Here is a 25,225-nt window from a genome sequence, read left to right as displayed (position 1 = left end):
AGAAATCCATGGTTGCTTCCCAAATGTCAACCCATTCTCTCTATAGTGCACTGCTGTTCATCCCTAGCTTTGGCTACAAAATGGCAAACCAATTGTGTTCTTATTTATTTTCACACAATATATTCTGAAAGACATGATTTGGCCGGGCATTACTTTAGGTGTAAAATAGTGATCTGGTAGCACTAGCATTGTCTCATTCATTCAACATGGAATTGTCAAACCTCTTTTGAGTCTAGGTATTACAATACCTTTCTGATAGGCATTTTTTTAATACACTTTTTAGAAAGCTGATATAGCCTGCAGGTAGGCACATGTACTTTCACATTTCCAGAACTGTATTTCGTAGCAGTATTCTCAAACTTCTCCCTTTATCTGAATAAAAGAATCATCATGAATTGCAATGAATGACAAAACCAGTTGAGGAGAAAGATACTAAGTGTGCCAAATATATACATATATACAATATCACCGGGGATCGATGCAATCTCCAGCCCTTGAACGTAGCAGTGCCTGCTGGTTTTTATCGGTCAGTACATGCCACTGATTGGTTAAGGAGTAACAACACCTGCTATCCCAGCTCTAACCATACACTGGCTCTGGATTTGTCCCAAATGGCACCCTATTCCCTATTTAGTGCACTCCCACTGATTTAAATGGAGAGAAGATCAGAGAAAGTCAACCAGCAGACACTGTGGCCCTCCAGTAGCTTCCAGAGTAACCCGTTACTTTAGGGTCAAGTGTGATTAGGATAGTTAGAGCTGGTTAGGCCCTTACTGTAACACACAAGTGGTTCCAGCAACAAGCCTATGGGGACAGACTGGTCCTCTAGGCATTATGATTATGTAGCGGTTAGGTGACATGATAAATGACCTATGCGTGGTGAAGCCAGGAGGGTCTGTGGTAGGCCTAACCATACCCACCTTAACGCCTCTGTTTGTGTCCTTAATAAAGATGGATGGACACATCATCATGGCTATACGCCAAATGGCACCCTATACCCTACATAGTGCACTACTTTTGATCATAGTCCATTGGTCCTTGTAAAACGTAGTGCACTCTAAAGGGAATAGGGTGCCATTTCTAACATGAATCATGACATTAGTAGATTAGGCAGAGCCATACACACTTCTGAGGTTAGAGGAGTGATGGAAACGGCTATGTTCAGTGGATTTGCCTTAAAAGGTTACCATACATGTCTGGGTAATGTGGATGTACAGATTTCAACAGAATGGAAATTATACTAGCAGATGTTTCATCAGACTATGAATAATTAACAGCTATAGGCTTTAGTTCAGTGGGCTAACACAAAGCTGGCACAGTGCAGACCTGATTCAATAGTAAACTATACACCTGCATCCATATTGCCTAGTTTACACAATACCATGTTACATAGTCCAAGCTATATAGTTTATTTCAGGTTAAATTACTTTCATTACACTCTCTATAATGTTCTGTTTACATGCTCATACATTTTTTAGGTGACCAAACAGGTGAAACACGTGGTATCTCTGCATGCACATTTGGCCTAACTAAATGCATTATAATTGCCCGAGGTCAAGCTAGTCTAGGCTACGGTGCCTCATTGACAAAACAGCAACTACAGAAATGCTTTCAAGTGTTTTCCATGGCACGAAAAGAGCAGTTGCCCCTGGTATGGATTCGCCTTGCTCGTTGATGCTGTTTAAGAAAAATCATAAAATGTACAGCAAACCATTTCAATAATTGCATATTTTTCTGTTCGACTTCAGACGCCAATGGCGAAGCGCAGTCGGTCATGTGTGGGTAGTTTGTGGTTGGAAAGGGATTGAGCGCCCTTGGCGAAGTAGAGGTAGGTAATGGGCAAGACTGAATGTGAAAGGCTTGCACGGGAACGTAACAAGCAGCCATGACTGTACAGCAGACTTTTTTACGCCTTGATCACACCGACAGTGTTTTGCGCAAATTGGTACGCAGCATCATCTGGATATGTGTGCAACAAACGTTCAAAATTCACCTTCTACTACCATTTCTGTCAAGCTGTCTACGCATACAGATTGACGCATATGTTCGATAAATCCAACATTTGCACCGCAACTGCCTCTGCAACGCAATGCTGCAAGGCAAACGCAGCGTTTCGTTGGAAATGAATGTAACTCTGGTGTACCAAAATGCAATAATGCTGTTAGTGTGTTCGAGGCACAGAGAGCGCCGTGACTAATTCTGTGTTCAGGACTTTGGAGAGCTGCATCCTGCGCATTTAGTCCTCAGAAACTAGAGTCAAACCGCACCAAAATCCCTATTTGTCAGATTGTATTACATGTTGAGTATTTACACATAATTATATTGTTTCTATTGTTCTTTCATTTCAATGAGCATGCAATTTTAATACATTGCCCACCAAAGTCAAAGTGGACAATTAGTCACGAGGGAAAGAGGTAAGAAACCGCTCGAAGATGCTAGGTGGCAGTGTTTATTTAACAAAGCGGACGGTAACATGCATTCGTTGGTGTTTCTGACACTTTGTTTCTGTGGCGTTCAACATTCTCTTCTGCTACCATAATTTGTATAATTTATGAGCTTTTGAACCTGGTGCTTCTGTAACGGAATCCTTAGATTGCTTATCATGTGATTCAGCATATAAAATATCAACCATTTTGAAATGTAAGCTATATACTATGTTAATATAGCCTTCATACCATATTAATGTTTTACGATGTAGGCTTGCCCATAGAGCCATTGCTTGACACAGCAGGCTACATGCAACCCCTCTTGCATGTTTGAAATCCTTTCTGTCTGCTAAACACAAAAGCCCAATAAATCACCTTTTCCTGTTAGGCGACAAGAGCTTGCACCATCCATCCCTCTGCGTTCCCCTCCCTCCCCTTTCTCGCTCTCTCTCCCCTTTTCCACATATATTTTGCTGCTCCCATTCGCTCGCGCTCTGAGCAGCAACAGCATTAAATAAGTGAAGCCTTTAAACAGACTCTCAGGCAGCCGCAGCATCGTCCGCAGCGAGCGCACACACACCGATACAAGTCGCGTGGGCTGTCAGGACGCCGACGCCATCTGCTCTCGCCCACTCTGGACACGCTGCAATCAAGACTGCTTTTAAGATTATCTATTTAGGCAATTTTAACCAGAATTACCATATTCTCTTCGCCGTGAATAGACTACATATTGTAGTGCGTTGGCACGAATGCTCTATTAGGCTACTATGCTGTCTCTTGGCTGGGGGAAATACTCGGGAGGTAAATTTGTATCCATAACAATTGTCACCGAGAGTGGCTGACTGGTCGTCCTCTGTCATCTTGAAGTTGTCTTATTGAGCATCCCACAGACTGAATTGTGATGTACTTGTGCCATGGTCACCGTAGTTCCCCAAGGTAAGGAGAGGGATTGAGTTAGAGAGATTTTTTTAACGCGGAGGGAGTTGTTGTGGATCACTGAGACCAGGAGGAGAGAGACTACCGTCGGCGCCAATAACACCTTCTGCATCAGAACCGTCTCGGTTTCTTCCATATATGGTACACCACTAAAACTGGACCCTTGGATTAATTTTACAGAATACCTGTCAACGAGAATATATCTGTTTTAAATTCACTGTAATAGACTTCAATCAAGTCGAGGTGTCTCACTGCGGTTGAACCCTCTACCAAGGCTAAGGTTGCGGTTTTACCGTTTGGACCATTTTAATAGGCTACTATATTTCCCTCTCGGGTGGATTGTTTGACCACCTCGGACGACCCCAAATGTGCGATGGCTGAGCAGTGAGAGCTCGGTGGGATCTGCTTTGGTCGTCCTGCACAGTAGCATGGCCCCGTCCCGACGGCACTGCGGATGGGAGATGACGCCTCTGTCGGTATGCCTGCTCCTGTCCGTCTTGGTGTTTCAGCCTGCGCTAGCCAAGGTCTGCAATGACTATACGAGGCACGGTCAGGACAACAGCTGGTTCTCGGGGGATAATGAAAAGTTGCCCATCATGGTGCTCATGCCGATGAACGAGTCGGCGCTGATGAGCAGCATTAGTCAGGGCATCGAGCCCGCAGTCCAACTGGCCATACAACATATAAAAGAGTCACGGAATTACAAGTTTTCACTCATCACCAAAATCTACGACACCGAGGTAAACTCATTCACCCACTCTGCACCATGGCCTTCGTATCCTATATCATACATGTGCGTTTGCTCTGGGGCATAAACGTTTCAGGACGCTTTCGTTGTTCGTGTGTGTCAGGGAGGGGGTGTGTAGCCTACACTGCCCTGGAGGTAGCGCTCATACAGCGCGTGCCCATGTGGAAAGCGTAATTCTGTAATCATGTGCGCAGTGTTGGAAAATTTGTTTTAATTTTCGTAATTCCTGGAGATTTTCCGCTGTTGGATTAACACAGAAACATACAGTATCGGATGTTGTTATTCATTTTTGTTGTCATTCAATTTTGATAATTGATTTTTGTCATAACTTCATAAACAATGGCCATTTAAGATTCATTTGCGGTGGGTTGGAATAGGTGCCGCGCACGTGCAGCAAACTCGTGATCAAATTACAATTAATCCTCCCTATTTGACGCCTTCACACTGCCGTAAGTTTTTCCTGCGCTGAAGACAGGTCATTATGGCTGTGATGCAGTCAGAACGTAATTGTTGTCACAATTAGGCACAGGAACCTTTAAATATAGATTTATAGCTGATGGTTGCATTTGAATAACTGAACAAGATACACAAAAATAGCTATGGCATTATGCAAAGCAATGCATTACTCAGTCCCCATCGTATTTCAGTCACGAATCCCATTGTATTTCGTAACAGAGGAAAGGTTCGTTTTACTTGAACCTGAAGATGGCAGTAATTTGATGTGCGATTTCTTGTTGGCATACACATTTAACGATATCAGGATCTGTGTGGTCAAGAATGGGAACTATGTGCATTGCGTCCCTTCCACTGTTTCCACACGCTAACGTTTAAGCATCTGGGGAACAAATCCCATTCAAGTCATGGAACGGATATTAGATGTTTTCGCGCAACATGTCCAAATCATCCGAAAGTATTTCAAATTGACTGTGAAGCGCGACAAATGCAAATACCGGTCCCATTACTTGAATAACGTTTGTGCCACAAATGCTAAAACGTTAGCACGTGGAAGCAGTGCCTGGGAAGCTAAACCAAACGCATGGATTGCTGTCATACCTTGTTCATCGTAGACTGCTTACAGGGTAAGGACCCAATATGTTTTTTGTAATTTCAGTGAACTATCCCTTTAAGATCGGTTTACCAATCAATATGAGTAGTGTGAAGGTTTTTAATTCTGCAGTTATGACCACCCCTTTGATGATTAGTCATTGGTCAGTCTCAGTAGCGTATATTTTTTATTTAAATTGTTTTATTTCACCTTTATTTAACCAGGTAGGCTAGTTGAGAACAAGTTCTCATTTACAACTGCGACCTGGCCAAGATAAAGCAAAGCAGTGCGACACAAACAACAGAGTTACACATGGAGTAAACAATAAACAAGCCAATAACACAAGCAAGTCAATGACACAGTAGAAAATAAAGTCTATATACAGTGTGTGCAAAAGGCATGAGGAGGTAGGCAATAAATAGGCCATAGGAGCGAATATTATTACATTGTAAGGAGGCTTCCACCTGTATTGCATGGAACTCACATCGAATGGTTAGAATAGAATAGATCGTTTTCTTAACAACCATCAACCATTTGAGTGTGCTGACATTACCGCTGGCCAATTGGCTTCAGTGATTATGTGCCCCATCGTGGTGCATGGCCATGGCATAGCAGCAATTGAGGAGGTGAGAGAGGTGATATCCAGGCTATTATATAAACATTACGTTACCATGCCAACGTGGAAGCAGGTTGAATGTTAAGGTGCCCGAAACTGCAGCGCACACTCTAGCTAATTTAATTGACGTGATTAATGATCTCAGCTATCTTAATCGAGGAAACACGTTTGCGAAACGATCGATGTGACTGATTGCGTTGTGAATGATGTTGTTAGAATTACCCAGATGTTAATGTAGGTGTTGAAGAAGCTTCATTAACTGAGTCTGTATTCTACTGCAGCCAGCATTTGGGCATGTATTGCAATATTTCTTTACATATAAAGGTACTTATAAGACCCATGTCAATGATTAACACTAATCAGGTTGAAGTGTGTGGAAGAATGCTGTCACAGAACACAAAACATATTGTTAGTCCCAAATGACACCCTATTCCCTAGTGTAGTGCACTACTTTTGACCAGGGCCCATAGGATGCATCCTAAACATGGTGAGGCCATGACAGAGGAAGAACTGGTGTGAGATCATTGCATGGTTTCTCACGTCTGGTGCTTGTTCTGGATAGTTCTATAATTCATCCATTTGCATTGAGCTTTTACCATTAATTCCCAATGTTTCAAACAGTCCCGAGGTTTTAAAATGCTCAACTCATTGCAGTGGTTCAACAAGTGTAGTTCTTCCTGTGACCACTGACCATGTTTGAGATATTTCTTTAGTCTAGGGGGGAATTCATATGTGAAAAGGCACAGGTGTTTCCGTGCTGCTGTGAAACAAGTTGAAACAACAGTATAATCTGTTTGACTGTAGCAAGACCGTGATAAGTGGTCAGGAATGGCATATAGCATGCAACTCCTGGAATCCACTCTGACCATGGGATTAAATATACAACTGACATATTTCCCCTGGGTGAAAGATGAGCTGTAAACTAGAGGCCAGTGGGTCAGCTGGACATCCGCTCGATGGATGGATGGATGGATGATCAAGTGTACTCCTATAATGGGCAAAGTGCCCATTGAGTTCCAATGATAAAGGTTTTGTGTTCCGAATATTCTAGTCAAGAATATATAATATACCTTTTCATATATTGCTCAGGAAATATGTCTAAGTAAGCATTAGTGTCATGGAGGAGGGATTAACTGGCTAATGGCTAACTGTATTTCCTTCGAGGGAAAAACTGTAAAAATCTCCAATAAAACCCAAAGGAAACATGTTTATTGGTGTTCTTAAGAGCTCTCGGCATGAAGGTTCCTGCCAAGGACAGCCATTTACAAGCAGTTGGAAGCCTTTTCCATAAATCCTGCCACCGCATTATACTCAACAGGGGGAAAGAGATTACATCCATGGTCTACATAGTAATTATATATATTTTTGAATGAAAAAATTGAAAATAGAAAAACAATTGAGCATCAACATGAGACTGAATGAACAGTGATCTCTCATGTCCTTTAAATAATATCTGAGCTGTGTTTTTGATGTTATTACTGTCAATTCTATTCATCGTGGATGGACACCTGTTAGGACAGAGGACATAGTGTTTGAATGTGTTTCTTCCAAGAACATGACTCTGCTGGCCTTGACAGCTTTGAGACGCTACTTCAGGCATGATTCTGGTTTGGTTAGACTCACCACTTTGTTGAGTGTCGAAGGGAAGGGTGTGAGGAAGGGTGTGTTATGGAATACCATATATTACGGGGTTCGTAATTATGTCATATTTTCTCTCGCTCTTTCTCTCTCTTACACAATGACACTTGCATGCATGTGCATCCATAAACTCTCTCCCTCTCGCTCTCCCTCTCTCTCTCTCTCTCCCTCTCTCAATTTCATTTCAATTCAAGGGGCTTTATTGGCATGGGAAACATGTTAACATTGCCAAAGCAAGTGAGGTAGATAATATACAAAAGTAAAATAAACAATAAAAATGAACAGTTAACATTACACTCACAGAAGTTACAAAAGAATAAAGACATTACAAATGTCATATTATGTATATATACAGTGTTGTAACGATGTACAAATGGTTAAGGTATGAAAGGGAAAATAAATAAACATAAATATGGGTTGTATTTACAATGGTGTTTGTTCTTCACTGGTTGACGTTTTCTTGTGGCAACAGGTCACAAATCTTGCTGCTGTGATGTCACACTGTGGTATTTCACCCAGTAGATAAGGGAGTTTATCAAAATCGGGTTTGTTTTCGAATTCTTTGTGGATCTGTGTAATCTGAGGGAAATATGTGTCTCTAATATGGTCATACATTGGGCAGGAGGTTAGGAAGTAAGTGCAGCTCAGTTTCCACCTCATTTTGTGGGCAGTTTGCACATAGCCTGTCTTCTCTTGAGAGCCAGGTCTGCCTACGGTGGCCTTTCTCAATAGCAAGGCTATGCTCACTGAGTCTGTACATAGTCAAAGCTTCCTTATGTTTGGGTCAGTCACAGTGGTCAGGTATTCTACCACTGTGTACTCTCTGTTTAGGGCCAAATAGCATTCTAGTTTGCTCTGTTTTTTTGTTAATTCTTTCCAATGTGTCAAGTACTTATCTTTTTGTTTTCTCATGATTTGGTTGGGTCTAATTGTGTTGCTGTCCTGGGGCTCTGTGGGGTGTGTTTGTGTTTGTGAACAGAGTCCCAGGACCAGCTTGCTTAGTGGACTCTTCTCCAGGTTCATCTCTCTGTAGGTGATGGCTTTGTTATGGAAGGTTTGGGAATTGCTTCCTTTTAGGTGGTTGTAGTATTGAACAGCTCTTTTCTGGATTTTGATAATTAGCGGGTATCAGCCTAATTCTGCTCTTTATGCATTATTTGGTGTTCTACGTTGTACACGGAGGATATTTTTGCAGAATTCTGCATGCAGAGTCTCAATTTGGTGTTTGTCCCATTTTGTGAATTCTTAGTTGGTGAGCGGACCCCAGACCTCACAACCGTAAAGGGCAATGGGTTCTATAATTGATTCTAGTATTTTTAGCCAGATCCTAATTGGTATGTTGAATTTTATGTTCCTTTTGATGGCATAGAATTCCCTTCTTGCCTTGTCTCTCAGATCGTTTACAGCTTTGTGGAAGTTACCTGTGGCGCTGATGTTTAGGCCAAGGTATGTATAGTTTTTTGTGTGCTCTAGGGCAATGGTGTCTAGATGGAATTTGTATTTGTGGTCCTGGCGACTGGACCTTTTTTGGAACATCATTATTTTGGTCTTACTGAGATTTACTGTCAGGGCCCAGGTCTGACAGAATCTGTGCAGAAGATCTAGGTGCTGCTGTAGGCCCTCCTTGGTTGATCGACAGAAGCACCAGATCATCAGCAAACAGTAGACATTTTCACTCACAAACAAACAAACAAACAAACAAACAGGTAGAATATAAAAACAATGCACACAGTAGTACCGTGTGGTGGGATTTAGCCTGGCAGATGTAAGTAATCAGTACCGAAGCAGAGTCTCTTTATCCCCTCTTAGGGATCCCCATAACAGGCAGAGCTGCTCCCCCATGTGGGGCTGTGGTTGGGGTCAGGGCTTGAGCTGGGGCACTGCACAGCAAGCAGTGGGGATCAGATGGCCATTGGATGGGGATGGAGGAGAAGTGTGGACTTCTCTAACACCTATGAGGCCATTTCAGTATAGCTAACAGATGCAGGTCTCTGTTTTCTGCTAATGCGTTGAGCTAATGCAAGTCTGGCCTGTGGTTGAAAGTGTTAACTGGGAGAAGGAGAATGTCGTCAGTGGATTGGGGGTTTTCGGGTCTGATCTACTCTGCAGTCGACAGCACCTCTGTGTGCTGAGCAGCCATCTTCTAGCAGGAACACAGAATCTGGCTCCCAGATGGCACTCTATACCCTCTTTAGTACACTACTTTTGACTAGGGCCCATATGGGGCTCTGGTCAGAACTAGTGCACTATATAGAGAACAGGGTGCCATTTGGAACAGAGATATACTGTTGTCCAGACAGAGGTAGAGTTAGACACCATGGTTATGCTGCTTGTTCATTGTCACAGGGACTATAATTAGACCCTTGGGTAAAATGCAGAGCAGGGAAACTCACTATAGGGACAGAGGCAGGTAGAGCTGCTTATCTGCCGATGGAGTGTTTGCTGTTGTCACCATGGATAACTGAGTATCCATGTACATACGTAAATCTAGATGTATTCATCGTGAAGTAAGCATGACTGACATAAGCATGACTCACAGTCTATGTACATGCATAGATACAAATGTAAAGCTACTGAGTGGAACATACCACTGGAAAAAGGAACATTGCGTGTCTATTAGGCTTTTCTGTTGCTTTTCCAATGAGGGAATACACAGGAGGCCTACATAGAAAAAACAGCACTGTAGATGCCATTGTAAATACACGTTAGCCAGGATGCCTCTTAGGAAGCCTCTTAGGGAACCCACACAACATTGTTTTCTCCTGCAGTGTGAATGATCAGTATTGATGTGAAATATATACCTTCTGGATTGGAAATGGGGGTGAATATGTGGAGACTTGCCGGGGGGTTGTATAACTCAGGGTTAGAGGCTAATGTCAGGAGATGATGAAACAGGAGGGAGATGTCACAGATAGGGGAGACGCACGGAATCTAAATCCCTTCATTAGCCCCCCTCAGGAGAAACCAGGGGAGATGTGGAATTCATCCCAAATGGCACCCTATTCCCTACATAGTGTCACTACTTAGCCCAGGTTTCTGGTCATAGGTAGTGCACTATGTAGGGAATAGCGTCCTGTTTGGGACGGAACCTGTGATTTATACATCTCACCCCTCTGCCTCTCACAGGGGTTCAACCCCTTGTGTTGTAATTCATGAAGATGGATTCAAGGAAGGACGAAACGTTGCAGAATAATGAGAAATTTCATCTTGAAATCCTGCGCAACAAGCCAGCTGTTGTGTGTAGTTGCTCTTGAAAAGCTTGATGTAAGTATAAGTAATCCTATATGTTCCGAATTGTAAGGCCTCACAGTCTGGGATAAAAAGCCACGGAAATAATCAAACTAGTGTATCATTGTACTAGAAGTACATTTTATCTGTGCTATTGTGCTTCTAGTATTTCTAGAATAGAGAAAATTAAAGAGATGCAGTTTTTTAAAGACTGGATACATTTTACCGCAAAGACACTTAGCTAGACTTGATCCTGCTCGTGTAAATCCGATATTCATGTGATTATTTTAGTAAGAGGACATTGCAGTCACGTGATACCATTGGCCTCATGAGGCCATTAAACCATAACGCATGGCCTATGTTTCAAATAATGCACAGTACATATATAGACTGGCCCTGTGCTTCTGAGAGGAACAAATGCTGCAGTATGTCACATTTGTACACACTTTGCAGGAGCCCCCATGGTGCTACAGTATGTGGCCTTGATAGTTTCGACACATATATGCTTGGGGGTCTCTTTTCCCATGAGAATATGAGGCATTTTGTCACGATAAGTTATTTTTTCAATTTCAAGGATAGGCCTATTGGGTTTCAAGTCAAATCAAATCAAACTTTATTTATATTACACATTTCTTACAGATGATGCATTTCAAAGTAAAATAAGAAAAGGTGAGACAAAACCAACACGTTTTCTAAATTAGGAGACAAATAGTAAAACAACAATAAAACAACAGTGGACATGAGAGACTAATGTATTAAATACATTTTAATAAATGTATATAATGGAATAAAATAAATAAAATAGATAGTAAAAGCTTAAGATTTTTCTCAGTGTATAGGACTGGCCCCTCAAACCTCTCTGAGGTATTTAGCAATCTAAGGAAATGTCTCTGTCCCATTTTCCCCAACAGTCACACTTTCACATTTTGCTGAAATCAGCCTAAGAATTCTTAGTCTGACTAATTTTCCATGGTTTCAGAGTAGGAGTGATCTAGGATCAGGTCTTCCCTGGCCATGTAATCATGTTCATTAGGATCTAAAAAGCTACTCTGACTCTGGATCAGCGCTCCTACCCTGAAACACTTTATGAATGCAGACCCTGGAGGAGATCTTAACCAATAATAAGAGACTGTAACCTATTGAAGAGGAGAAAATGACCATCCTTTAATTATTGGACTGTATGATAACTAGTGATGGCAATTACATTGACTAATGTTAAAACCAGCAGCTTTCTATTGTATTTCCGAAATGAGGAATTCCCACTATTATATCGAATGGTGCAGTACTTGATAATTATTTATTAGTAGTGTATTAGTATTCTATTACCAGTCTTTGTGTTGGGAAAACAATCCACATCAACCAATGGTCAATTAACAGGTTACACACAAAACGTCATAATAGACATTGCATTGGCTAATACACTGCTGTTTCCCCCTGGTAGTTTTCCAAACGATGAGCAGTTCACATGTTTGTCAGTAGTGTGTTTGTGTTTATGAAAGTGCAGCTCGTAATTACTGCCCTTTTACTGAGGTTATGTCCCAAATGGTATCCTAATTCCTATATAGTGCACTACTTTTAACCAGGGCCCATAGGCTCTGGTCAAAAGTAGTGCACTATAAAGGAAATACGGTCCCATTTTGGACACGGCCTGTGTCATCATGCCAATGGCCTGGAGTCTCCAGCCAGACCTAGTCACCATGTCAATTAATGCCCCCCCCCCCCTTCTCTTACGTACATAGCTCCATTGCACCAGGCAAGCAAGCACAGTATTTGAAGTGTTCTAAATTATATTAGTGTTTGAACCAAGGTCTGGTGTGTACCCAGGCTCCAATGCTCCAATGGTTCCTACCTAATGAATAGTGGAGGCAGAGGAAGTTATTATATATGGAGCTGGTGCCACTGACACCCCCTCTGGCAGGGTCTGTCCTCAGGGACACGTGTGTGTGTGTGTGTGTGTGTGTGTGTGTGTGTGTGTGTGTGTGTTCCAGCAAGGAAGTTAGACTGGGGCTGTTGTTCAGTAAGTCCCTCGAATACAGCCACTAGCCTCCCTAGGAGCAAAGGATCCTAGGGTAGCTTTGTACATACACAACTGACCTTTCCTCTCAATACTGACCCTCAGGGGCCTCCTTAGTGCCCTAAAGACAAAGCAGTCATCCTCCTGGCCATCCCCTTCTCCAGTTCTTTGCTATATTTCCTCCCTACTGCTGCCCAGGGCCTTGCCTGGCTAACCAGCAGTACAGTGTTTAGTAGACCTACACCAGGCCACTTCATCCAATACAGCATTCTTTACGACTTAGGGTTGCAAAATTCTGGTAACTTTTCCAAAATTCCCAGGTTTTCCAGAATCCTGATTGGAATTTTGGGAAGGTTACTGGAATTGTCCAACCCTAGTCCTGCTACAGTGCAGTACTCTACAACAAGGGATGTGTGAGGTCCAGTACACTACAACAAGGAATGTGTGAGGTCCAGTACTCTAAAACAAGTGATGTGTGAGGTCCAGTACTCTACAACAAGGGATGTGTGAGGTCCAGTACTCTACAACAAGGGATGTGTGAGGTCCAGTACTCTACAACAAGGGATGTAGGAGGTCCAGTACACTACAACAAGGGATGTGTAAGGTCCAGTACACTACAACAAGGGATGTGTAAGGTCCAGTACACTACAACAAGGGATGTGTGAGGTCCAGTACTCTACAACAAGGGATGTGTGAGGTCCAGTACTCTACAACAAGGGATGTGTGAGGTCCAGTACTCTACAACAAGGGATGTGTGCGGTCCAGTACTCTACAACAAGGGATGTGTGATGTCCAGTACTCTACAACAAGGGATGTATGAGGTCCAGTACTCTACAACAAGCGATGTGTGAGGTCCAGTACTCTACAACAAGGGATGTGTGAGGTCCAGTACTCTACAACAAGGGATGTGTGAGGTCCAGTACTCTACAACAAGGGATGTGTGCGGTCCAGTACTCTACAACAAGGGATGTGTGAGGTCCAGTACTCTACAACAAGGGATGTGTGAGGTCCAGTACTCTACAACAAGGGATGTGTGAGGTCCAGTACTCTACAACAAGGGATGTGTGAGGTCCAGTACTCTACAACAAGGGATGTGTGAGGTCCAGTACTCTACAACAAGGGATGTGTGCGGTCCAGTACTCTACAACAAGGGATGTGTGAGGTCCAGTACTCTACAACAAGGGATGTGTGAGGTCCAGTACTCTACAACAAGGGATGTGTGCGGTCCAGTACTCTACAACAAGGGATGTGTGAGGTCCAGTACTCTACAACAAGGGATGTGTGAGGTCCAGTACTCTACAACAAGGGATGTGTGAGGTCCAGTACTCTACAACAAGGGATGTGTGAGGTCCAGTACTCTACAACAAGGGATGTGTGCGGTCCAGTACTCTACAACAAGGGATGTGTGAGGTCCAGTACTCTACAACAAGGGATGTGTGAGGTCCAGTACTCTACAACAAGGGATGTGTGAGGTCCAGTACTCTACAACAAGGGATGTTTGAGGTCCAGTACTCTACAACAAGGGATGTGTGTGTGACTACAGCATATAGAATTACCCTAGCAATTCCTCCATATGGCACATTGTATCTGTTTTGTGAATTTGTTTGTTGTCGTTGTTTTTGTGCGGGAGTAATTGAGACAATTGGATTGTTAACAGTTAGCTAACGAGAGAGAGAGACTGTTTCCTGCTGTTATCAGTGTCCCTTGCCCCGGGCTGGGATGCCTTTTGTGCAGATACATTTAAGGGCTAATCGTGTGGACAGGTGGACAGGCTGAATTTGACTTCAAACATTTTGTTTGCATCCCAATGTGCATCCACTTGTGACCAAGTCACTGGGCAAAAGTAGTGCACTATATAGGGAATATAATGGGAAACGGGGGCCATTTGGGTACAGGATTTGTTGTTGAAGTCAAAATGCTTTGTTGTTGCTCAGGAGGCGTTTTGGGCTTAACCAGAAGGGCAGCAGGCAAATGGCTGTTAAACAGGGGTGTAGTGGAGGGTATATGCCATATACATTAATAAGGCTGATGGATCAGATCTGAATGTTTAGCTCAGAAATGTGATAAACTATTATTTCTTCACATTTAAGCGCAGCAATGTGCACACAGTGGTAGGCCTATGTGTGAATGTTCCAAAATACAATTTGCGGCAAATCATCATTCTAAAATGCGCACCACACATGAGAGCAGTTTCATGGACAGAGATGAAAATACATGTTACAAATTTAGAAAGAGGGGAGATCTAAAGACACAACAACTATCATGGGTTGCTAATATGACTAGGATCATCAACAACTATCATGGGTTGTTAATATGACTAGGATCATCAACAACTATCATGGGTTGTTAATATGACTAGAATCATCAACAGCTATCATGGGTTGTTAATATGACTAGGATCATCAACAACTATCATGGGTTGTTAATATGACTAGGATCATCAACAACTATCATGGGTTGTTAATATGACTAGGATCATCAACAACTATCATGGGTTGTTAATATGACTAGGATCATCAACAACTATCATGGGTTGTTAATATGACTAGGATCATCAACAACTATCATGGGTTGTTAATATGACTAGGATCATCAACAACTATCATGGGTTGTTAATATGACTAGAATCATCAACAACTATCATGGGTTGTTAATATGACTAGGATCATCAACAACTATCATGGGTTGTTAATATGACTAGGATCATCAACAACTATCATGGGCTGTTAATATGACTAGGATCATCAACAACTATCATGGGTTGTTAATATGACTAGGATCATCAACAACTATCATGGGTTGTTAGTATGACTAGGATCATCAACAACTATCATGGGTTGTTAATATGATTAGGATCATCAACAACTATCATGGGTTGTTAATATGATTAGGATCATCAACAACTATCATGGGTTGTTAATATGACTAGGATCATCAACAACTATCATGGGTTGTTAATATGACTAGGATCATCAACAACTATCATGGGTCGTTAATATGACTAGGATCAGCAACAACTATCATGGGTTGTTAATATGACTAGGATCATGTCTTTGGCTGCTAGACAATGAAAGAAAGTTGATTTGAAAACCAGTAGAACAGGAGAGCACATATGAGGAAGTCTTTATAAAATAATTGCCTCCACGTTTCTATGGTGGAATTTTTCCTATAGACTATTTTAAAGCAAGGTAAGACATGCCTCATGATATAAGGTAAAACGTCCAGGTTTCAAACAATTAAGGAACAGGAACAATATAGCGATGCTAATGATAGACCTAACCATCTTCTGGTAGATGGAAAGGCTTTCCCAACAACCTTCTCTATTAAATGTTTACTAGCTACAAAGTAGCCTATTGCGTCAATCCAGTGGCCGTTTTGTGAACGGCCTCCACCTCCTGTGCACTACAGAAGAACACTAACCAAACAACAGTGCTAGGTGGATGCACAGTTGAATTAAAGGGTAACTACACAATAATAAAAAAAAAAATTAGATTGTTTCCAGACCTCAAAAGTGGTCTCCTGGTGTGGATTAAGCATTGTTGTGGACTTAGAAAATCACATTTTGTTGTTTTCCTATTAACAAAAAAGTGTGACTTTGAGATCGAAAACCTGTGAATTTCTGACTCATTTGAGTCTCATTTATCTATTTCAAAAGTAGGCCTACTATTAGCCTACTGCACCCAGCTTGGGTTGGTCTACTATTAGCCTACTGCACAGTACAGCTTGGGTTGGTCTACTATTAGCCTACTGCACCCAGCTTGGGTTGGTCTACTATTAGTCTACTGCACAGTACAGCTTGGGTTGGTCTACTATTAGCCTACTGCACAGTACAGCTTGGGTTGGTCTACTATTAGCCTACTGCACAGTACAGCTTGGGTTGGTCTACTATTAGCCTACTGCACAGTACAGCTTGGGTTGGTCTACTATTAGCCTACTGCACAGTACAGCTTGGGTTGGTCTACTATTAGCCTACTGCACAGTACAGCTTGGGTTGGTCTACTATTAGCCTACTGCACAGTACAGCTTGGGTTGGTCTACTATTAGCCTACTGCACAGTACAGCTTGGGTTGGTCTACTATTAGCCTACTGCACAGTACAGCTTGGGTTGGTCTACTATTAGCCTACTGCACAGTACAGCTTGGGTTGGTCTACTATTAGCCTACTGCACAGTACAGCTTGGGTTGGTCTACTATTAGCCTACTGCACAGTACAGCTTGGGTTGGTCTACTATTAGCCACAGTACAGCTTGGGTTGGTCTACTATTAGCCACAGTACAGCTTGGGTTGGTCTACTATTAGCCTACTGCACAGTACAGCTTGGGTTGGTCTACTATTAGCCTACTGCACAGTACAGCTTGGGTTGGTCTACTATTAGCCTACTGCACAGTACAGCTTGGGTTGGTCTACTATTAGCCTACTGCACAGTACAGCTTGGGTTGGTCTACTATTAGCCTACTGCACAGTACAGCTTGGGTTGGTCTACTATTAGCCTACTGCACCCAGCTTGGGTTGGTCTACTATTAGCCTACTGCACAGTACAGCTTGGGTTGGTCTACTATTAGCCTACTGCACAGTACAGCTTGGGTTGGTCTACTATTAGCCTACTGCACAGTACAGCTTGGGTTGGTCTACTATTAGCCTACTGCACAGTACAGCTTGGGTTGGTCTACTATTAGCCTACTGCACAGTACAGCTTGGGTTGGTCTACTATTAGCCTACTGCACAGTACAGCTTGGGTTGGTCTACTATTAGCCTACTGCACAGTACAGCTTGGGTTGGTCTACTATTAGCCTACTGCACAGTACAACTTGGGTTGGTCTACTATTAGCCTACTGCACAGTACAGCTTGGGTTGGTGTACTATTAGCCTACTGCACCCAGCTTGGGTTGGTCTACTATTAGCCTACTGCACAGTACAACTTGGGTTGGTCTACTATTAGCCTACTGCACAGTACAGCTTGGGTTGGTCTACTATTAGCCTACTGCACAGTACAGCTTGGGTTGGACTGACTGTGAAAGACTGATATGGGATTCATCATTTTAGGTCATTCAGAGTGTATGTCACTGTCTCTCATAGAATTTTCCACACAGTGCGCCTTTCCTTTGCTGGTCAGGCCATTTGGGAAATTTTGGGCAAAATTAGAGTATACCCACTTATCCAGGCTCCACTACACCACTGCTGTTAAAGAATGGAGAAAAAGAAAATCAGGAAGTTGGGATATGATTGGTTGATCATATTGGCGGCCATTCAAACTCATGTCAGTGTTGTATGCAGAGATGATCATGACACAGAAGAACCCCCTAAGATATCAGTGACTATCAGCTATTCACACTTGGTGTTTCCTGCTGAAATCAAACACAATGGTATGAAGAGAGGTCACAAACCATTCCGTCCTATTGTCCACATTGTCCCTGTGGCCATGCATTGATATTCTGTGTGAATGTCACATAGGCTATTTCACAAACACCACTATCGTGACACAAGGCGAGACCCAGATGCAGACACAGGAAGCAGATGGTTGGAGTCTTACAATGTTTAATAATCCAAAAGGAGTAGGCAAGAGAATAGTTGTGGACAGGCAAAAGGTCAAAACCAGATCAGAGTCCAGGAGGTACAGTGTGGCAGAAGGGCTCGTGGTCAAGGCAGGCAGAATGGTCAGGCAGGCGTGTACAGAGTCCAGAACAGGCAAGGGTCAAAACCGGGAGGACTAGAAAAAAAGAGAATAACAAAGACAGGCGTACAGGAAAAATGCTGGTTGACTTGGAACATACAAGACAAACTGGCACAGAGAGACAGGAAACACAGGGATAAATACACTGGGGAAAACAAGTGACACCTGGAGGGGGTGGAGACAATAATGAGGACAGGTGAAACTGATCAGGGTGTGACAACTACCCTCTACCCTACATAGTGCACTAAATGGGAAATAGGGTGCCACCTTGGATGCAGAAATATAGTGTAGATCATGCAGAACAGCCGGACAGAGGAAGATCTTGTATTGAGTGTTAATTCTCCAGTGGTGACATTATAGTGATCTGATAATCCTTATCTGAACATTTAAAAGGCTGATATCTCCTGCAGCTTAGAGGAAATAGCCCGTCTTTAAAGCGGAACGACATCGCTGAGTATCAAGCTAACACTCCAAATGCTATAAATGTGTTTATTACACACAATGTAGGATTTTAATGACACAAAAAACTTATGGTGGTATAATGTTTGGAACAGACTTGTTTGTATTGTATTTTTGGTATGGGTGCGGTGCTGGTGGCATCTGTTGGCGAGCCTCTTCTGAAGCCATTCTGAAGCCATTCTCTGCATCCCAAATGGGAGCACATAGGGCTTTTTTCAAAAGTACAATCTTTAAAAAAAAGTGCTTTCTAGAACTTAAAAGGGTTCTTTGGCTGTCCCTGTAGGAGAACCCCTGGGAAAACTATTTTTGGTTCCAGGTAGAACCTGTTTGGTTCCAGGTAGAACCCTTTTGAGATCCATGTAGAACCCTTTCTTCAGAGGGTTCTACATGGAACCCAAAATAGTTCTATCTGGAACCAAAAGGCGATTAATAGAAGCTTTTGATACACACAAGAAAAATCCAGACCCAGGCCGACAACAGCGAGGCATCCATTTTACCCTCAGCATTTTGGAGAGTGTTGCATACAGAGTCCTTTTGGAACCCTTTTTTTAAAGAGTTTAGTGCTCTTTGTAGGGAATCTATTGCCATTTGGGACTAAGCCATTGTGTGTCTGTCTCCTAGATTAGCCGACAAATGAGATGCACAGTCATTCTGAAAGGTGCCGGAGCCGGACCGAGCAGCTGGCTGTTATTAACGTTAAACAAACATTTGCTCAGAGAGAGAGAGGGGGGAGAGAGAGAGGGAGAGGACTCTGTATGCACCACTCTCCAAAATGCTGAGGGTAAAATGGATGCCTCGCTGTTGTCGGCCTGGGTCTGGCTTTTGCTTGTGTGTATCAAAAGCTTCTATTGATCGCTGCCCCATTTACACAGTCAATTAACACATTAAATGTTTACTCTGGTAAGCTGGTTTCAATGTAGAGGGACCACACAAATCTCTTTATCTCAGTTGTAGGCACTAATGATAAAAGATACAACAGATTTCATCAATAGTACGTACAGTAGGTAGCTTGCATAAGGGTTGGTGCTCATAGGATCACAACTTAGTCTACCTACTACCTCATATTGTGTATTGAACTTCCTTCCAGGCTGATCACTGAAGATCTAGGGTGAAGTTGCCCCATAGATGCTGATCTTAGGTCAGTTTAGCATTTCCCCACTAATGGTTAAGGTTAGGATTGGGGAAGGGGCAGCAGATCCTAGCTCTATACAGTATCTAAGGAAAACTTCACCCCGGAGCGACCTCTGAGACTGTATTTCTATGCTTATGGCTACCTGGGTGCCCGCCTGCATGCAGTTGCACATGATGGGAATTATCTGGAATGTTTCACTGTCATGGGAGGGAATTCTAATGATGGTTTCATATGTGTTCTGGTCCCGCCCAGGCACCCACTGTGACTGATGTCTGACCTTTGAACCTTGACCGGCATCAAACACATGTCAATCAACACTGTTGTCCAGACAACGGAAGATTTATGATTATTTCATGTTGAATGGTTAATTTCCTATGTATACAAGGGGAATGGAGGCTCTTGGCAGTAATTCCTCCTGGAACCATGTTGATTTCATGCTACACACACACACACACACACACACACACACACACACACACACACACACACACACACACACACCTCTCTCTTGACCAACACAGTCTCACCCTATTTTTCGTCAAACTCCAATGGCCCTCCACACCAATCAACCCTCCCCCTTCCTCCCTCCATACATCCCTACCCCTCCCCTGAGTGGATGTAAATGAAAGGATTATGAGGGAGGGGAGGGATGGGGTGTTGTCATTAGAGATTGGACAAATGCCATGTGAACGCTGCCGTCTTTTTCCCAGGTCGACCACCGAGTAATAAGCAGAAAGTCTGCCCTTGTCAGTCCTACTCTAATTACATTAATGCCTGTGTAATTCCTGGACAGAAAAGACGGAGACGCCCCTCCTCCTTGTGAGGGAGTGTGTGTGTGTGTGTGTGTGTGTGTGTGTGTGTGTGTGTGTGGTAAAATGAGGGCATCTGTGTATGTAGCCTGTGGAGGACTGGTAGTATGTCTTGGTCTCTTTCTGCATGGATAACTGTGTGTGTGTGTGTGTGCATGCGTGCATGTGTGCGTGTGTGTGGCAGAATGTGTGTATCACGTGCCTCCCCAGAGAGGAGGGTAAAGGCATCTGCATGCTTCCCATCCGAAACAGTTCCGAAGAGTTTTTGCATATATTAATGACATTTTGGTACATTTTTGTTAGTTTTCGACTTTGGTATGTTTTTGTTTTTTTTTAAGTTCAGGCGCACTACATTTTTTCTTGAGGCAAGCCGAACTTCGGGAGCCGAAGTCTACACCCCTTCTTCTGTGATTGGTCAACTGTAGGGATTCTTCAATAAAGTCTTTGTTTTCATTCAACAACAGATTACTTGTTTTAATGCACATTTTTTCATTGATAAATATTGCACCAAACATTTTTGTTAGATTTAAAATTGCGCCACTAAGATCTCCGTGGCTAAAACTTTAAAAAGAATGACCATATTTTTTTTAGTTCTCTTAGATTAATTCAGACTTTGAGGAAGTTTATACTGGCCACGGCATCTCAAAATGGTCAAATCATACAATTATTTTCTTGTTTTTCAAGCTAAGGTCTTTTAAGGGAGTATGCAAGCACACTTGTTCGGTTCACCTAGCCGACTTCAACTAGCCGCCAGCCGAACTGAAGCATGCTGACGCCTTAACAGGGTTGTCCTGCCTGGTCTCTCTCTCTTTTGGATCAGCCAAAACTTTACAAAATTATATTTGAGTAAATGAAAACCAACACTTGGTGTCAGCATCATTTCTTTTACGGTTTTCATTTGGAATTGGATTGGAGTGATCTTAGATATAAAACCAAATAGCTTTGCTGCTCAGAGCAATCTTTACACGGTTTCAAGCTTGCCAAATACAATGACAGAATAATCTCTCACAACATTAACTGTTGTTTTTGTGCTTCTTCTTGGTGCCATTTTGAATTTGATGGTTATCAAACAGTGCAAGTGCTTTTCAGCCTGTGTGAGAGCGATACAGTTAAGTAGTTTACTATCTCTCTAACTGGCACTGCTGTTGTCCCATTGGGATTTTCTGACCAGGTGGCATGCAACTTTATGGCATGTCACTCTCCGCTGTTTTATTCACTGATACAGAGTAGGAGTGCTGATGTAGGATCAGTTTTACATATTCGATTATAATGAATAAGATTATTATTATTATTTATTTATTTTTAAAGCTTCCCACAATAAGTTGGGTGAATTTTGGCCCATTCCTCCTGGCAGAGCTGGTGTAACTGAGTCAGGTTTGTATGCCTCCTTGCTCGCACACGCTTTTTCAGTTCTGCCCACAAATGTTCCATAGGATTGAGGTCAGGGCTTTGTGATGGCCACTCCAATACCTTGACTTTGTTGTCCTTAAACCATTTTGCCACATCTTTGGAAGTGTGCTTGGGGTCATTGTCCATTTGGAAGACCCATTTGCGACCAAGCTTTAACTTCCTGACTGATGTCTTGAGATGTTGCTTCAATATATCCACATAATTTTCCTTTCCTCATGATGCCATCTATTTTGTGAAGTGCACCAGTCCCTCCTGCAGCAAAGCACCCCCACAACATGATGCTGCCACCCCCGTGCTTCACAGTTGGGATGGTGATCTTTGGCTTGCAAGTATCCCCCTTTTCCCTCCAAACATAACAATGGTCATTATGGCTAAACAGTTCTATTTTTGTTTCATCAGACCAGAGGACATTTCTCCAAAAAGTACAATCTTTGTCCCCATGTGCAGTTGCAATCGGTAGTCTGTCTTTTTTATGGCTGTTTTGGAGCAGTGGCTTCCTTGCTGAGCGGCCTTTCAGGTTATGTCGATATAGGACTCGTTTTACTGTGGATATAGATACTTTTGTACCTGTTTCCTCCAGCATCTTCAAAAGGTCCTTTGCTGTTCTGGCATTGATTTGCACTTTTCGTACAAAAGTATGTTCATCTCTAGGAGACAGAACGCGTCTCCTTTCTGAGCGGTCTGATGGCTGCGTAGTCCCATGGTGTTTATACTTGCATAGTATTGTTTGTACAGATGAACGTGGTACCTTCAGGGGTTTGGAAATTGCTCCAAGGATGAACCAGACTTGTGGAGGTCTACCATTTTTTTCTGAGGTCTTGGCTGATTTCTTTTGATTTTCCCATGATGTCAAGCAAAGAGGCACTGAGTTTGAAGGTAGGCATTGAAATACATCCACAGGTACACCTCCAATTGACTGAAATTATGTCAATTAGCCTATCAGAAGCTTCTAAAGCCATAACATAACTTTCTGGAATTTTCCAAGATGTTTAAAGGCACAGTCAACTTACTGTATGTAAACTTCTAACCCACTGGAATTGTGATACAGTGAGTTATAAGTGAAGAAATCTGTCTGTAAATAATTGTTGGAAAAATTACTTGTGTCATGCACAAAGTAGATGTCCTAACCGACTTGCCAAAACTATAGTTTGTTAACAAGAAATTTGTGGAGTGGTTGAAAAACGAGTTTTAATGACTCCAACCTAAGTGTATGTAAACTTCCGACTTCAACTGTACCTAAAAAAATAAGAAATAAAACTAACAAAAAATTAAAGATCAGCAAGAAACTAAATATAGCGAGGCTATATACAGGGGTTACCGGTACAGAGTCAATATGCGGGGTCACCGGTTAGTCGAGGTAATTGAGGTAATATATACATGTGGGTAGAGTTATTAAAGTGACTATGCATTGTCGTGTCTTTGGGTTACCATTAAACTGAAGATATGTTTATCAATTAGCTCCCTGTAATTATTATCACGCGATTAAACTGATTAATCGTTTAATTGTAATTAACTAGGAGATCGGGGCACCAAGGAGAATATTCAGATTACAAAGCTATAATTTTCCTAATATAACTTTCCTGTACTATAATATTCTATTCTATTATAGTATAGGTCGATTATCTTCTAGTTTAAATGGTGTATTTACCTCTAGTCCAGTCTCATTCCAAAACGTCGTAAATTGTTGTATCTGCACGAACCCAGTCTTTACTAAAATCATCCATACATCAATTGTCTTAAAATCATTTATTTACTACACTAAGTAATTAACAGAAAAACATACAAACAGTAATTATCGTCACAAAGGATTGGTATCGGAATGTGCCCTACTGGCTAAACAGGCAGGTCGGCCTGTTGAACAATGGATCATAAAAGGTCGGCTGAGAAGTTACACAGGGTTCATTAATATTAACAATTGACAATTGAAGGCTCACTCATTCGGGAACAATTGCAATCAATATATATTTACGCTCAGTGTGTCGTTCTGATTCTTGTTGGAGAGTAGTTCTGTTGGGGAGTTTTGTCCGTGTTCTCTCTCTCTCTCTCGGTTAGAATGGATCTTTCAGAGTGACATTCATTAATGTCGTCATAGAATGGTTGTTTCGTTGGTCTTCGCGTTCGATGATATAATTTACTTAGCTGCAGACTAATAATTAATATCAAAGACTTGTTCTTATTCTGTCGGTATCAATAGTCTAAAAGTTAACCACGTGGTATGGTTCACTTTCAGTAGAGGAATTAGATGGTAGAACCTATAGGCCACGGAGTGTAGGCCTGGTTTGAAGAAATGTAAATCCGGGGGTGTTTTATAGTGCCCATAGAACAGCTTGTCAAATGACGCCTGGTCCTGTATGGGTCCCTGGGGGCGTGCCTATGACTGAGTTAGAATTGTATTTCTGTAACCAAATCTATCACATTACATCAGTACATAGCATCTCAATGTCTTACAAAAGCTTTATCCTTATTAATACATTCCATACACCCATATGATGCAAGTCTTAAACTGAGTCTATTATATAAACAGTTTTATGGTAATATGGCTATATTGTCTCTTCTGAGTATCACAAAATGGTACCAAGTGGATCAGTTCGTTGCTGGATTCTTCACCAATCTTCCATACCTTCTCCAGAACACAAAATGTCGCTTAGCTCTCCAATTCTATGAGTTGGAAGAATTTCCTGTGTCTCTCTATGGGCCATGTGGCCAGAGACTCCTGGAATTTTAGAGTTTTTACGACCCTTTACACACAGGGTGGATTGTGTGCAAAAGGGAGGGGTCAACTGTCCTCCCTGTACCAAAAGAGGCCAACGTCATGACACATAGATCATATCATAGATCAGACAGGCTCTGCAGCTGTTGCCTTAGTAGTGTGAGGCAGGACCTGTGTGATGGATGATTTTGGGCTTCAGAGTGAAGGAAGGCTTTGTGTTTGTGTGTGGCAGGAAAGGCTGGCTAATGAACTGTTGCTGTAAGGCCCGGCTTTTATTGCTGTCTGTCTGGCTGCTTTATGGCGGAGGAGCTCCACTTAAGGGTTGTCGGTTTTATACCACACACACACACACACACACACACACAGACACTCACCCTCCCTGGG

General features: G+C 42.3%; 1 protein-coding gene across 1 annotated transcript in view; it reads left to right on the top strand.

Moving 5' to 3' along the window:
- The first annotated feature begins 2,866 nt into the window (after positions 1–2,866).
- Positions 2,867–25,225, top strand: part of gabbr2 (gamma-aminobutyric acid (GABA) B receptor, 2) — a 362,077-nt gene continuing 339,718 nt past the window's right edge. The window contains exon 1 of the mRNA XM_014142790.2: positions 2,867–4,102. Within this exon, the coding sequence (XP_013998265.1) occupies positions 3,791–4,102 (312 nt within the window). The 5' untranslated portion in view covers positions 2,867–3,790. The remainder of the gene's footprint in view (positions 4,103–25,225) is intronic.

The sequence above is a fragment of the Salmo salar genome, chromosome ssa14 (assembly GCF_905237065.1).
Source record: "Salmo salar chromosome ssa14, Ssal_v3.1, whole genome shotgun sequence".
Lineage (NCBI taxonomy): Eukaryota > Metazoa > Chordata > Actinopteri > Salmoniformes > Salmonidae > Salmo > Salmo salar.
This window is presented reverse-complemented; position numbering and strand designations above follow the sequence as displayed.